Below are 14,757 nucleotides of genomic sequence, written 5' to 3' on the forward strand. Positions count from 1 at the left end.
TAGGTGTTAGTTTCAACCTTTCTTCCACAATTGCTTTGCTAAACCAGAGGTTTACGCATCCATGTAAGGCTTAAGCTAAGGCCCAGTCTCTTGCAAATTGACCTATATAGCGCACCCTCTCTAATAGCGAGAGATTGAAAGACTACCCACATCCCCTTGCTGTCCGCTTGGTGTAAGTACGGAAATACTTTCCCTAGCGGAGTATTGTTTCTTTAGGAAAAATAAAATGAGTATTTTTTTATGACATAAAATTCTATTGGGATTTCCTTCAATAATACATATATATAGGAGTTCAGACTCCTTATCAAGCTAAATTATTACATCTTTAGAGCTGTATATGTATGTATCTCAATAGTAAAGACCTTTGTCTGACTTTTTTTTTTCTAATACCTGAAATCTCATATATTTGAGCCTTTAAAGCTTTTGTGTGATTTTTTTTTTATATATATTTTCAATTAAATGGTGTTATTATGGTGTAACTATGCTTTGTAATTTATTTTGATGTGTTTTGTGCAACTTATATATTTCGTGAAACAGTAAACCAGAGCTCTGAAGTCGCTGTAATCATTCTAGCGTAAATCGCGATTTTGCTCAAGCGATCGTGTTTACTTTCAACTCTTAATATGAGCGGTAAGCCTGATCAGTGCAATCTTTTGTGATAAACCCCTTATCGCCCATGCACAAACGTTTGCGCTCCACTCATAATCTAGCCCTGTGCTAGTTAACTACAGTTTTTCTGAGAACACAATGAAACACAGAGAGTTTCTCACACCAGTACCTTTCATTGAAATGTGACTCCCCCTTTCTTTCAAGATAAGCACTGTCTGAAACAATGCAGTGTGATCAGAACAGTAAAATACATGTGTAGCTTTCCTTAAAGGCAATTCTCTTAAAGGCACACATTTATTAAAATATGTATCTACACTAAATGTATATGTTCTAATAAGCAAAGTGGTGATATAAACTGCTAATCCATTGACTATCGATTAATTATTTGGGTAGAGAAGAATCATTAAAAGATTCCCATCCCTTACAATGTCCCTGTAACAAAAGATAGAAAGATAATGAAGACAATTTGATAATTGAAGTAAAATAGAAATTGTGTAAAATTGGGTGCTCTATGTGACTCATGAAAGAAAAAAACTTAGGTTTCATATCACTTTTAACACTGTAAGCAAATACAATATATTGGGAAAAAAAATAATCTGTAGTCATGCAGTTCTGTTTCTTCTATTTCAAATTTTATTTTTAATTTTCATTACTATAATCTGTTATCATGTTTGTTGATGTTTCCTGTCAGTGTTATATATACATTTACTTTACAACAGTGCCATGCATGACCATTTGTTTCCTTTTTGTTTAAGGAAACCACAGTAAAAACAGAACAAATGTTAAGTCAGGACACAAGACCAAATAAATATCATTATGCCATGAGTGGAAAATCATATCAAGTTATCAAAGAGCACTTTCCTAGTTTGGTCCCAGATGTAAGTATAGAACCAGCAGCTCCATTAAAATTCTTTTTTTTTTTTTATTTCTTTTTTTTTTTTAAGTTGTAGTTGTAAAATATTTAAAATGGTAAAGTTGCCTAAAACACAATATTTTACTAAAATATCTTCACATTTGTATACATTTTGTTGTTAATAAATGAGATTTTAATTTATTATTTCACAGCTAAATCATTTAAGTTCTCAGTGAGATATAAAAGCCATAATGTATGCTGAGATTTATGACCTTAGACAAAAATATTAAAAAAGAATATCTAAGGTTTAAAAGATGCATTCAAACACAAAAACAGTCATTTCAATATTAAATCTGTAGCCATATTTTCTTTTTGCATTGGGTGCATATATTTTGTTTTCAGGTAGGTGTATGAAAACCCCTGCAAAAAGCCTATTTATTATTATTCAGGTGTCTTACCAAATGTATTCATGTTTCTAATGGATTAAAATACAAAAAAACCCCAGGAAGTTTCAATCTATTAAAATGAGGGATATGGGGGTCTATTTATCAAACCTTGGGTGGACATGCTTTGCTATAGCGAATCATGTCTGCCCTGCATCACTAAATGCCGACTGCATATGCTGTTGGCATTTAACATTGCACAAGCATTTCACAAGAAATGCTTGTGCAATGCCGCCAACTGCACATTACGATCGCTGCTTCTTAACTGCAGTTTCTGGTGATCCGGAAACTATGCGGGGAGATAGCAGCATCCGCTGCTTGGTAAATCTCCCCCATGGTGTCTAACTTGACTAAAATGCCTGCGTGTTATGTTATGAAGTTTTACTTCATCAGAACTACTCACTAATACTTATAAAATATATTATTTATATTTTCACTAGATTCGGTTTACACTAATACCTTTAAACAAATATTTAAGAATGTTTGCATATAACACATTCTGGTTTTGTAAGTGTACATATTTTTAAGGAATTTTATTGCTTTGTGGAAGGTATAACACATTTTAATTACTCTTAATTGAATTAATTGCTATTTTGACAATATTACCTAAAACATATTTCTTTAAATGGATAGTAAAATAAACATAATATGTATTATTAAGGCAACAAAGCAACAATTATGCAGAAATGAAATACAAACATGATTTATTGTGTGATTTTTTTTTTATTTATTTTTTTACAGATGATTATCAATGGGACAATATTTGCTAGAATGAGCCCAAAACACAAATCAAGTATTATTGAAGACTTTCAAAAATTAGAGTAAGATTATACATTTGTATATGATGTCTAAATCTAAGGCACAAATAAAATTATTTATTTATTTAGTTTTTGTTCCCTTCCCTACCATGGTTATCTATATATACAGTATATATATATATATATATATATATATATATATATATATATATATATATATATATATATATATATATATATACACACACACTGTATATATATTCTCAATAAGATAATATTATCAGTTGCTATTATTACTATCAGTTATTTGCAGAGCGTCAAACTATAGTATTTTATTTTGTTAAAGTGCATGCTTGATTAGCGTAGAGGAAAAAAACTCAACTGCATACATAAATGACTACACATAAATTATGATAAAAAGCCAAAAATTACCATTGCTTGCTAAAAGAGTGCATACAGTATCCAATGGTCAAAATGTGATATTTGTCAATTTTTATCTATATTAAACAAAAAAAATAGCTTGTACAACATATTTACAATACTTAATTTAAATGAAAATTAAATTTAAATGGATTAAATGGATATTTGAACAGCCATTTGAAGAAAAGCTATGCAGTATTTTATTTAATATTCAATATATTTTTTGGTACAAAATGGACACAAGGTAAAATATATGTAAAATTTAACAGTGCCCAAAACTGAAAATGTTCAAATGTAGAAGTGTAGAACAGATTTCTGTAAATGCTGTGACTGAATATGGTCACAATTTTACAAATTTGTTAGAAACTCTGCTTGTATGATTACCAGCATATGACTGACCAAAATTCTAGTTGAAAAAACAAACAAACAAACAAACAGATAACACCATTATGTAATTAATATAAATTTCCAATACTTTATTTACGACAGGCAAAACCTATATACCACAATCCCGTAGCTATTAACTTTGAGCTGCCAGTGAGCAGCCAATAACTTCATTTGTATTTACACAATTTTAACAGGTGCTACACTAGAAATTATGAGCTGAAGAAGGGAAGGGAATAATTAAATAAAGAAATACACTTAGCGCCTGCTAAATACAGACCTCTCGCTTTGATGTGTTGACTCCTAGTCGTCAACTATTAAATAAGTAAACAATCAGAAATATACCAAAACGCCAACTTGGCAAAGGCTGGGTCTGAGTGGAACTATGTGTAAAGTACCACAATATAAAAAAATATATAAAATTATATAAAAATTACAATTTATTGGACAAAACCTTAAAAACAGTACATATATAACATGGATCCATGCAGTTAACAATACTAATAAAAATTGGTCATAAAATCAATTAATAAAATCAAGTATGTTTTAAAACATAAACAAATTATCCTGGTAATATCAGTGTCAGTTATGACAAAGTAGAGAAATGTGTGTAACAAAAGTGAAAAAATAATAAATAATAAATAAAAGCTTACAACATAAACTTCAGTTATGTGTTTAACAAGGCTCACAACATAAACTTCAAGTATGTGTTTAACAAATGAATCACAGACAAACTGCAAAAATACAAAGATTGGATAACGGTCTAAAACAATGATAAATTTTGAATGAATTATATACGGTCGTGTCCAAATTTAGCGCCTGTATCCAAGTGCACAAATGGATTTAAACAAGGTATATGTGAAAACTTTGTGTATTGCAAATAATTTGTGCATTACAAAAAATCAGTGTACTACAGAAAATTCAGTGTACTACAAAAAATTCAGTGCACTTAGTAAAAAGCATAATTTTAAAGGATAAAAAGGGTGTGTTAAAAAATACGGTGAGAGAATGTGGTGATGAGGTTAAAAAAAAGTCCAATAAAAAGTTCAATAAAAAATGTGTCTTTAAGCAAAGAAGTGTCTTCAAAAAGAGAAGAAACAAAGTACAAAATGAGCTGGATCTAACTTGAAATGAGTCAGAGAGTACTTAATCCCAACTTCAGTGATGTGTGTTAATAATGGCTCCCATATTCAGTATATAAGTGTTGTATGATCTTCTTTGAACGAGAAGATAATTTCAACCATTGGTTCAGAATAATCCTTCTGTCAAAGGAAAAAAGTATACAATAGTGTAGATTGTTTTCCAAAAATATAGCTATTAGAATTATCCTTACCAGTCAACGCGTTTCGGTCTCACAGTGACCTTTATCAAGACTGGTTTTTAATTGTAAATAGTGGTCTTTTATACCCTACTAGTTGTTAACAGCTGTATGTTTGCGTACCGGATGTGTTTGCTTAGTGGTTCCGGTTCGTTATTAACATAAATATAACAATGTTTTCTGTGCAAAAATGGGGAATGGGGAGTGGGTAATAAAGGGATTATCTATCCTTTTAAACAATAAAACATTTTGAGTTGACTGACCCTTTAAACAAAGAATTCCAAATTAATTATGATCAGGAGATAAACATGTGGGTATGAAGCATATAGATATGTGCATTTATTTTTCTACGTGCTGGAAATAAGTGATATGGAAACTTAACATATCTCACATTTTAACTGATCAGAACTAGATTGCCATTTAAAGGGACAGTCTAAGCCAAAATAAACTTTCATGATTCAGATAGAGCATGTAATTTTTAACAATTTTCCAATTTACTTTTATCACCAATTTTGCTTTGTTCTCTTGGTATTCTTAGATAAAAGCTTAACCTAGGAGGTTCATATGCTAATTTCTTAGACCTTGAAGCCCACCTCTTTCAGATTGCATTTTAACAGTTTTTCACCACTAGAGGGTGTTAGTTCACATATTTCATATAGAAGTTATCTGGGAGCAGGCACTGATTGGCAAGACTGTAAGTCTGTCAAAAGAACTGAAAAAAGGGGCAGTTTGCAGAGGCTTAGATACAAGATAATCACAGAGGTTAAAAGTATATTATTATAACTGTGTTGGTTATGCAAAACTGGGAAATGGGTAATAAAGGGATTATCTATCTTTTAAAACAATAAAGATTCTGGTGTAGACTGTCCCTTTAATGAATTCTATTGCAAACGACTGATTTATATCAGTCCTTTTTGTGTACAAAACCACATATTTTCCATAAACTTTATACCTTTTATGATGCATAAAATGTAGAATTTCACATATTTTTACATACATTAATATTATTTCTTCCCCCCAAAATTTGAATAAATGAAAAGATACAAACTTAAGTTTATACACAAATATACAAGAATATGTGCAGTGTGTTTTTGGCACTAATACACAAACTTTTATCTGGATTTCTTGTATGGCTTACGTTTTTTATTAGAAGTCAACACATGTCTTTAAGGGTCACAGCTTTTGTTGCATTTCTTTTTGAATAAACAGGAAAATACACACAACTTGACCCATGTGGATTCAAATTGCAGGAAAATATGTGTGCAGTCCCGAGCTGGATGTTTTTTAATCTAGATAATAACAACTAGTATCCTGCTTAAAATAAATGTACATATATTATGTCATAATGTCTCTGGGGTTTCATGTTTATAGTTTGTATTGATTTTTGCAGATATAATGTTGGCATGTGTGGAGATGGAGCAAATGATTGTGGGGTAAGTATAGAAGTCTTTAAACACCCTGATTAGGCTCCCTGTTAGGATCGATCAAATATAACTTTCTCTTTGTAAATATAGTAAATTGTATTGACTGAAAAAAGTATTTAGAACTTGTTCAAAATAAGCCCCTTGAAGTTGAGATACAGGGGCCTATCTATCAAGCTCCAAAAGGAGCTTAACGGCCTGTGTTTCTGGCAAGTCTTCAGACTCACCAGAAACAGCAGTTATAAAGCAGCGGTCACAAAGACCGCTGCTCAATAACCTGTCTGCCTGCTCTGAGCAGGCAGACAGACATCACCGGAAATCAACCCGATCGAGTATGATGGGGTTGATTGACACCTCCCTGATGGCGGCCCATTGGCCGCGAGTCTGCAGGGGGCGGCGTTGCACAAGCAGCTCTTGTGAGCTGCTGGTTCAATGCTGAATACGGAGAGCGTATTGCTAACTTGAAGTCAATTGTTAGTTGATTGACTGTGCATAGCTGACTTGCTATACTTCTAATAGCAAGCTATTTTTCTTTTATGTAAGTGGCAAAGTCCATGAGCTAGTGACGTATGGGATATACATTCCTACCAGGAGGGGGCAAAGTTTCCCAAACCTCAAAATGCCTATAAATACACCTCCCACCACACACATACCTCAGTTTTACAAACTTTGCCTACTGTGGAGGTGGTGAAGAAAGATGTGCTTGATTTCTTCTATGATAGGCGCTTCTAAGCATTTTGAAGCCCAATTCCTCTCAGAGTACAGTGTTTGTCAGAGGTATGTGAAGGGAGTATTGCCTGTTGATTTAGTGGTTTCATCCATGGGAAATCCTTTCAAAGGCTCTCTGTAATCAGTCGCAGGGATTCATCCCCTGCCTCCCTTTTCAGATCGACGTTATACTCCTATACCATTACCTCTGCTGATATTTTTCAGTACTGGTTTGGCTGTCTGCTATATGTGGATAGGTGTCTTCTGGTAAGTATGTATCATTTTTTAAGACACTCTCCGCTATTTTTGGCGCTTTATGTTATAAAGTTTTAAATATATTTATTTACCAATAACCTTTGTTTCAAATATTAAAAATTATAACAATTATACTTCACCAATTTGAACCAATTTGTAGGGGTCTTTAGGTCATCTCATTTGAAGGAAAGTTATTGCATAGATCAAGGGTAAGCTTCCAGTTCCTTGCTGAAGTGAAATGTGTTCCCAGGTATGGCAGACAATTATCAAATTACCAGTATCCAGCAAGTCACAAAAAAACTGTCCTTGTTTGCATTGCTAATCCTTTTATCTAACCATTGATGACCTCTTTCGTTCACGCCCACGGTGCTTTTCCGTTCTCATTGGACACCCCGGGGAGAGCTCCCCATTGGCTCAGTATATATTGTCCCTATGGAAACGCATTGTTTAACAGTTAAGTCCCTTAACTGTCATACTGGGTTCTGGCCCTCAGGTGGCAGCAGACGAACACAAACAGATTCACCCAACCATTTCTAATATTTATGTTTCTAAATTTTACATATCCCATATAATGATTATATTAAACAATACTACACCATTGCATTTATTACTTACAATCCGAATTCCAGGCAGGATAGCCTCATGTCAATTTTCTGATCATTTCAATACCAAGCACCATTATATTATATCAAAATAAGTATACTGTTAATTCAATTCTCCCTATTAAACATATTACAATTTATTTCATTAGTAAATTTCTCTTGTTTATATTTCATTTAGCCTAACAGAAAATGTATAATTTGATATCAGATATCAATATTTTATAGTCATATCATATCAAAGTGACTTCCATATATCCATCTCACTATATTTCAAGAGATGTATTTAAAATTTTAAAAACATTTAGTGCACAATCATATGATATGACTTAGTACATTCCATGTAGGCAATCCTGTATGTATCATCTTTTGGCCCCATCTGGAAAAAACATAATTTATGTAAGAACTTACCTGATAAGTCCATGAGCTAGTGACGTATGGGATATACATTCCTACCAGGAGGGGCAAAGTTTCCCAAACCTCAAAATGCCTATAAATACACCCCTCACCACACCCACAAATCAGTTTAACGAATAGCCAAGAAGTGGGGTGATAAGAAAAAAGTGTGAAAGCATAAAAAATAAGGAATTAGAATAATTGTGCTTTATACAAAAAAATCATAACCACCACAAAAAAGGGTGGGCCTCATGGACTCTTGCTAATATGAAAGAAATGAATTTATCAGGTAAGTTCTTACATAAATTATGTTTTCTTTCATGTAATTAGCAAGAGTCCATGAGCTAGAGACGTATGGGATAATGACTACCAAAGATGTGGATCTTTCCACGCAAGAGTCACTAGAGAGGGAGGGATAAAATAAAGACAGCCAATTCCGCTGAAAAATAATCCACACCCAAAATAAAGTTTAAATTTTATAATGAAAAAAACTGAAATTATAAGCAGAAGATTCAAACTGAAATAGCTGCCTGAAGTACTTTTCTACCAAAAACAGCTTCAGAAGAAGAAAACACATCAAAATGGTAGAATTTAGTAAAAGTATGCAAAGAAGACCAAGTTGCTGCTTTGCAAATCTGATCAACCGAAGCTTCATTCCTAAACGCCCAGGAAGTAGAAACTGACCTAGTAGAATGAGCTGTAATCCTTTGAGGCAGAGTTTTACCCGACTCGACATAAGCATGATGAATTAAAGATTTCAACCAAGATGCCAAAGAAATGGCAGAGGCCTTCTGACCTTTCCTAGAACCGGAAAAGATAACAAATAGACTAGAAGTCTTTCGGAAATTCTTAGTAGCTTCAACATAATATTTCAAAGCTCTAACTACATCCAAAGAATGCAATGATCTCTCCTTAGAATTCTTAGGATTAGGACACAATGAAGGAACCACAATTTCTCTACTAATGTTGTTAGAATTCACAACCTTAGGTAAAAATTTAAAAGAAGTTCACAACACCTCCTTATCCTGATGAAAAATCAGAAAAGGAGACTCACAAGAAAGAGCAGATAATTCAGAAACTCGTCTGGCAGAAGAGATGGCCAAAAGGAACAAAACTTTCCAAGAAAGTAATTTGATGTCCAACGAATGCATAGGTTCAAACGGAGGAGCTTGAAGAGCCCCCAGAACCAAATTCAAACTCCAAGGAGGAGAAATTGACTTAATGACAGGTTTTATACGAACCAAAGCTTGTACAAAACAATGAATATCAGGAAGATTAGCAATCTTTCTGTGAAAAAGAACAGAAAGAGCAGAGATTTGTCCTTTCAAGGAACTTGCAGACAATCCTTTATCCAAACCATCCTGAAGAAACTGTAAAATTCTCGGAATTCTAAAAGAATGCCAGGAAAAATGATGAGAAAGACACCAAAAAATATAAGTCTTCCAGACTCTATAATATATCTCCCTAGATACAGATTTACGAGCCTGTAACATAGTATTAATCACAGAGTCAGAGAAACCTCTTTGACTAAGAATCAAGCGTTCAATCTCCATACCTTTAAATTTAAGGATTTGAGATCCTGATGGAAAAAAGGACCTTGCGACAAAAGGTCTGGTCTTAACGGAAGAGTCCACGGTTGGCAAGAGGCCATCCGGACAAGATCCGCATACCAAAACCTGTGAGGCCATGCTGGAGCTACCAGCAGAACAAACGAGCATTCCTTCAGAATCTTGGAGATTACTCTTGGAAGAAGAACTAGAGGCGGAAAGATATAGGCAGGATGATACTTCCAAGGAAGTGACAATGCATCCACTGCTTCCGCTTGAGGATCCCTGGATCTGGACAGATACCTGGGAAGTTTCTTGTTCAGATGAGAGGCCATCAGATCTATTTCTGGAAGTCCCCACATTTGAACAATCTGAAGGAATACCTCTGGGTGAAGAGACCATTCGCCCGGATGTAACGTTTGGTGGCTGAGATAATCCGCTTCCCAATTGTCTATACCTAGGATATGAACCGCAGAAACTAGACAGGAGCTGGATTCCGCCCATACCAGAATTCGAGATACTTCCTTCATAGCCAGAGGACTGTGAGTCCCTCCTTGATGATTGATGTATGCCACAGTTGTGACATTGTCTGTCTGAAAACAAATGAACGATTCTCTCTTTAGAAGAGGCCATGACTGAAGAGCTCTGAAAATTGCACGGAGTTCCAAAATATTGATCGGTAATCTCACCTCCTGAGATTCCCAAACCCCTTGTGCTGTCAGAGACCCGCAAACAGCTCCCCAACCTGTCAGACTTGCATCTGTTGAAATTACAGTCCAGGTCGGAAGAACAAAAGAAGCCCCCTGAACTAAACGATGGTGATCTGTCCACCACATCAGAGAGTGTCGTACAATCGGTGTTAAAGATATTAATTGAGATATCTTTGTGTAATCCCTGCACCACTGGTTCAGCATACAGAGCTGAAGAGGTCGCATGTGAAAACGAGCAAAGGGGATCGCGTCCGATGCTGCAGTCATAAGACCTAGAATTTCCATGCATAAAGCTACCGAAGGGAATGATTGTGACTGAAGGTTTCGACAAGCTGATATCAACTTTAGACGTCTCTTGTCCGTCAAAGACAAAGTCATGGACACTGAATCTATCTGGAAACCTAAAAAGGTTACCCTTGTCTGAGGAATCAATGAACTTTTTGGTAAATTGATCCTCCAACCATGATCTTGAAGAAACAACACAAGTCGATTCGTATGAGATTCTGCTAAATGTGAAGACTGAGCAAGTACCAAGATATCGTCCAAATAAGGAAATACCACAATACCCTGTTCTCTGATTACAGACAGAAGGGCACCGAGAACCTTTGTAAAAATTCTTGGAGCTGTAGCTAGGCCAAACGGTAGAGCCACAAACTGGTAATGCTTGTCTAGGAAAGAGAATCTCAGAAACTGATAGTGATCTGGATGAATCGGAATATGCAGATATGCATCCTGTAAATCTATTGTGGACATATAATGCTCTTGCTGAACAAAAGGCAGGATAGTCCTTACAGTTACCATTTTGAATGTTGGTATCCTTACATAACGATTCAATATTTTTAGATCCAGAACTGGTCTGAAGGAATTCTCCTTCTTTGGTACAATGAAGAGATTTGAATAAAACCCCAGTCCCTGTTCCAGAACTGGAACTGGCATAATTACTCCAGCCAACTCTAGATCTGAAACACATTTCAGAAATGCTTGAGCCTTCGCTAGGTTTACTGGGACACGGGAAAGAAAAAAATCTCTTTGCAGGAGGCCTTATCTTGAAGCCAATTCTGTACCCTTCTGAAACAATGTTCTGAATCCAGAGATTGTGAACGGAATTGAACCAAATTTCTTTGAAAAAACGTAATCTGCCCCCTACCAGCTGAGCTGGAATGAGGGCCGCACCTTCATGTGGACTTGGGAGCTGGCTTTGGTTTTCTAAAAGGCTTGGATTTATTCCAGACTGGAGATGGTTTCCAAACTGATACCGCTCCTGAGGATGAAGGATCAGGCTTTTGTTCCTTGTTGTGACGAAAGGAACGAAAACGATTATTAGACCTAAATTTACCTTTAGATTTTTTTATCCTGTGGTAAAAAAGTTCCTTTCCCTCCATTAACAGTTGAGATAATAGAATCCAACTGAGAACCAAATAATTTATTACCCTGGAAAGAAAGAGAAAGCAGAGTAGACTTAGAAGACATATCAGCATTCCAAGTTTTAAGCCATAAAGCTCTTCTAGCTAAAATAGCTAGAGACATATACCTGACATCAACTCTAATGATATCAAAGATGGCATCACAAATAAAATTATTAGCATGTTGTAGAAGAATAATAATGCTATGAGAATTATGATCTGTTACTTGTTGCGCTAAAGCTTCTAACCAAAAAGTTGAAGCTGCAGCAACATCCGCTAAAGATATAGCAGGTCTAAGAAGATTACCTGAACACAAGTAAGCTTTTCTTAGAAAGGATTCAATTTTCCTATCTAAAGGATCCTTAAAGGAAGTACCATCTGCCGTAGGAATAGTAGTACGCTTAGCAAGAGTAGAGACAGCCCCATCAACCTTAGGGATTTTGTCCCAAAATTCTAATCTGTCAGATGGCACAGGATATAATTGATTAAAACGTTTAGAAGGAGTAAAAGAATTACCCAAATTATTCCATTCCCTGGAAATTACTTCAGAAATAGCACCAGGGACAGGAAACACTTCTGGAATAACTACAGGAGATTTAAAAACCTTATCTAAACGTTTAGATTTAGTATCAAGAGGACTAGAATCCTCAATTTCTAATGCAATTAGGACTTCTTTAAGTAAAGAACGAATAAATTCCATTTTAAATAAATATGAAGATTTATCAGCATCAACCTCTGAGACAGAATCCTCCGAATCAGAGGAACCAATATCAGTATCAGAATGATTATGTTCATTTAAAAATTCATCTGAAAAAAGAGAAGTTTTAAAAGACTTTTTACGTTTACTAGAAGGAGGAATAACAGACATAGCCTTCTTAATGGATTTAGAAACAAAATCTCTTATGTTATCAGGAACACTCTGAGTATTAGATGTTGACGGAACAGCAACAGGTAATGTAACAGTACTAAAGGAAATATTATCTGCATTAGCAAGTTTGTCATGACAAACAGTACAAACAACAGCTGGAGGAACAGATACCAAAAGTTTACAGCAGATACACTTAGCTTTGGTAGCTCCAGCACCAGGCAGCGATTTTCCAGAAGTATCTTCTGACTCAGCTTCAACGCGGGACATCTTGCAATATGTAATAGAAAAAAACAACATATAAAGCAAAATTGATCAAATTCCTTAAATGACAGTTTCAGGAATGGGAAAAAAATGCCAGTGAACAAGCTTCTAGCAACCAGAAGCAATAAATAATGAGACTTTAATAATGTGGAGACAATAGTGACGCCCATATTTTTTTAGCGCCAAAAAAGACGCCCACATTATTTGGCTCCTAAATGCTTTTGGCACCAAAAATGACGCCACATCCAGAACGCCGATACCTTTGGCGCAAAAAAACGTCAAAAATGACGCAACTTCCGGCGACACGTATGACGCCAGAAACAGAAAAAAATGTTTGCGCCAAAAAAGTCAGCGCCAAGAATGACGCAATAAAATGAAGCATTTTCAGCCCCCGCGATCCTAACAGCCCACAGGGAAAAGTCAAATTTTAAGGTAAGAAAAAATGATTTATTCATATGCATTATCCCAAATATGAAACTGACTGTCTGAAATAAGGAATGTTGAACATCCTGAGTCAAGGCAAATAAATGTTTGAATACATATATTTAGAACTTTATATAAAAGTGCCCAACCATAGCTTAGAGTGTCACAGAAAATAAGACTTACTTACCCCAGGACACTTATCTACATGTAGTAGAAAGCCAAACCAGTACTGAAACTAGAATCAGTAGAGGAAATGGTATATATAAGAGTATATCGTCGATCTGAAAAGGGAGGTAAGAGATGAATCTCTACGACCGATAACAGAGAACCTATGAAATAGACCCCGTAGAAGGAGATCACTGCATTCACATAGGCAATACTCTCCTCACATCCCTCTGACATTCACTGCACGCTGAGAGGAAAACCGGGCTCCAACCTGCTGCGGAGCGCATATCAACGTAGAATCTAGCACAAACTTACTTCACCACCTCCATAGGAGGCAAAGTTTGTAAAACTGATTTGTGGGTGTGGTGAGGGGTGTATTTATAGGCATTTTGAGGTTTGGGAAACTTTGCCCCTCCTGGTAGGAATGTATATCCCATACGTCACTAGCTCATGGACTCTTGCTAATTACATGAAAGAAACAGAAAAACATGTTATATATATATATATTTCAAACATGGGATTATTAAAATTGTTATTTAATCTATGATAATTCTGAATTTATCTCCTATATATATATATTCAATGCAGCAATTATTTATTTAATATAATATGTTCCAGCTCCATATATGTACATATATGGGTTATTTGAATTATTTCAAACACACACATGAAAAATTTGCATCATTCCTTTTTCAAGAATAATATATTTTTATTGATGCTATACAGGGATAGTAAATGTTAATTTGTCTGTTCCCTGCACATGGGAACTCCATAGGAGATAATTTACACATGGCTGTGAACAGTCATTTCTTCAACTCACACTGCTCCTCCCCACGAATCTCATTATGCCTGAAAGAGAGATTCCAGACATCTCGTCCCCATTCACTGTATGGGGTCATCTATCTGACAATCTGGCTCTCAGATGTTCTGTTAATAAAGACAGGGATGTTTGGAAATGGCTCAATGGTTTTTTCTCCTATCTCAAGTTATAAACTCTGTTCTTTCTCAAAATCACTTTTACAAATTCCTTTAAGTGATGGTTTTAAGTTAATTAGAGCAAATGTTTTCTCTAAGGTTAATTGAAAACATTTCTTTGTTCTACAAACAATCCATTTGATGAGAGAGAGGGGGTTGGTTTCTATCCAGTGTTCATTCTCAGCTTTTAGAAGTTAAATGAATTATTTGATGTACACATCCACAGACCTATTAAATAATA

At 35.0% G+C, this 14,757-nt stretch overlaps 2 protein-coding genes across 4 annotated transcripts in view; one reads left to right on the plus strand and one right to left on the minus strand.

Moving 5' to 3' along the window:
• Positions 1-14,757, minus strand: part of PLAAT1 (phospholipase A and acyltransferase 1) — a 717,153-nt gene that overhangs the window by 289,587 nt on the left and 412,809 nt on the right. The window lies entirely within an intron of this gene.
• LOC128656360 (probable cation-transporting ATPase 13A5) overlaps positions 1-14,757 on the plus strand; it is a 252,554-nt gene that overhangs the window by 161,962 nt on the left and 75,835 nt on the right. Inside the window, exons 19-21 of the mRNA XM_053710220.1 lie at positions 1,365-1,487; positions 2,647-2,726; positions 6,176-6,218. Coding sequence (XP_053566195.1) covers positions 1,365-1,487; positions 2,647-2,726; positions 6,176-6,218 — 246 coding nt within the window. The remainder of the gene's footprint in view (positions 1-1,364; positions 1,488-2,646; positions 2,727-6,175; positions 6,219-14,757) is intronic.

The sequence above is a fragment of the Bombina bombina genome, chromosome 4 (assembly GCF_027579735.1).
Source record: "Bombina bombina isolate aBomBom1 chromosome 4, aBomBom1.pri, whole genome shotgun sequence".
Lineage (NCBI taxonomy): Eukaryota > Metazoa > Chordata > Amphibia > Anura > Bombinatoridae > Bombina > Bombina bombina.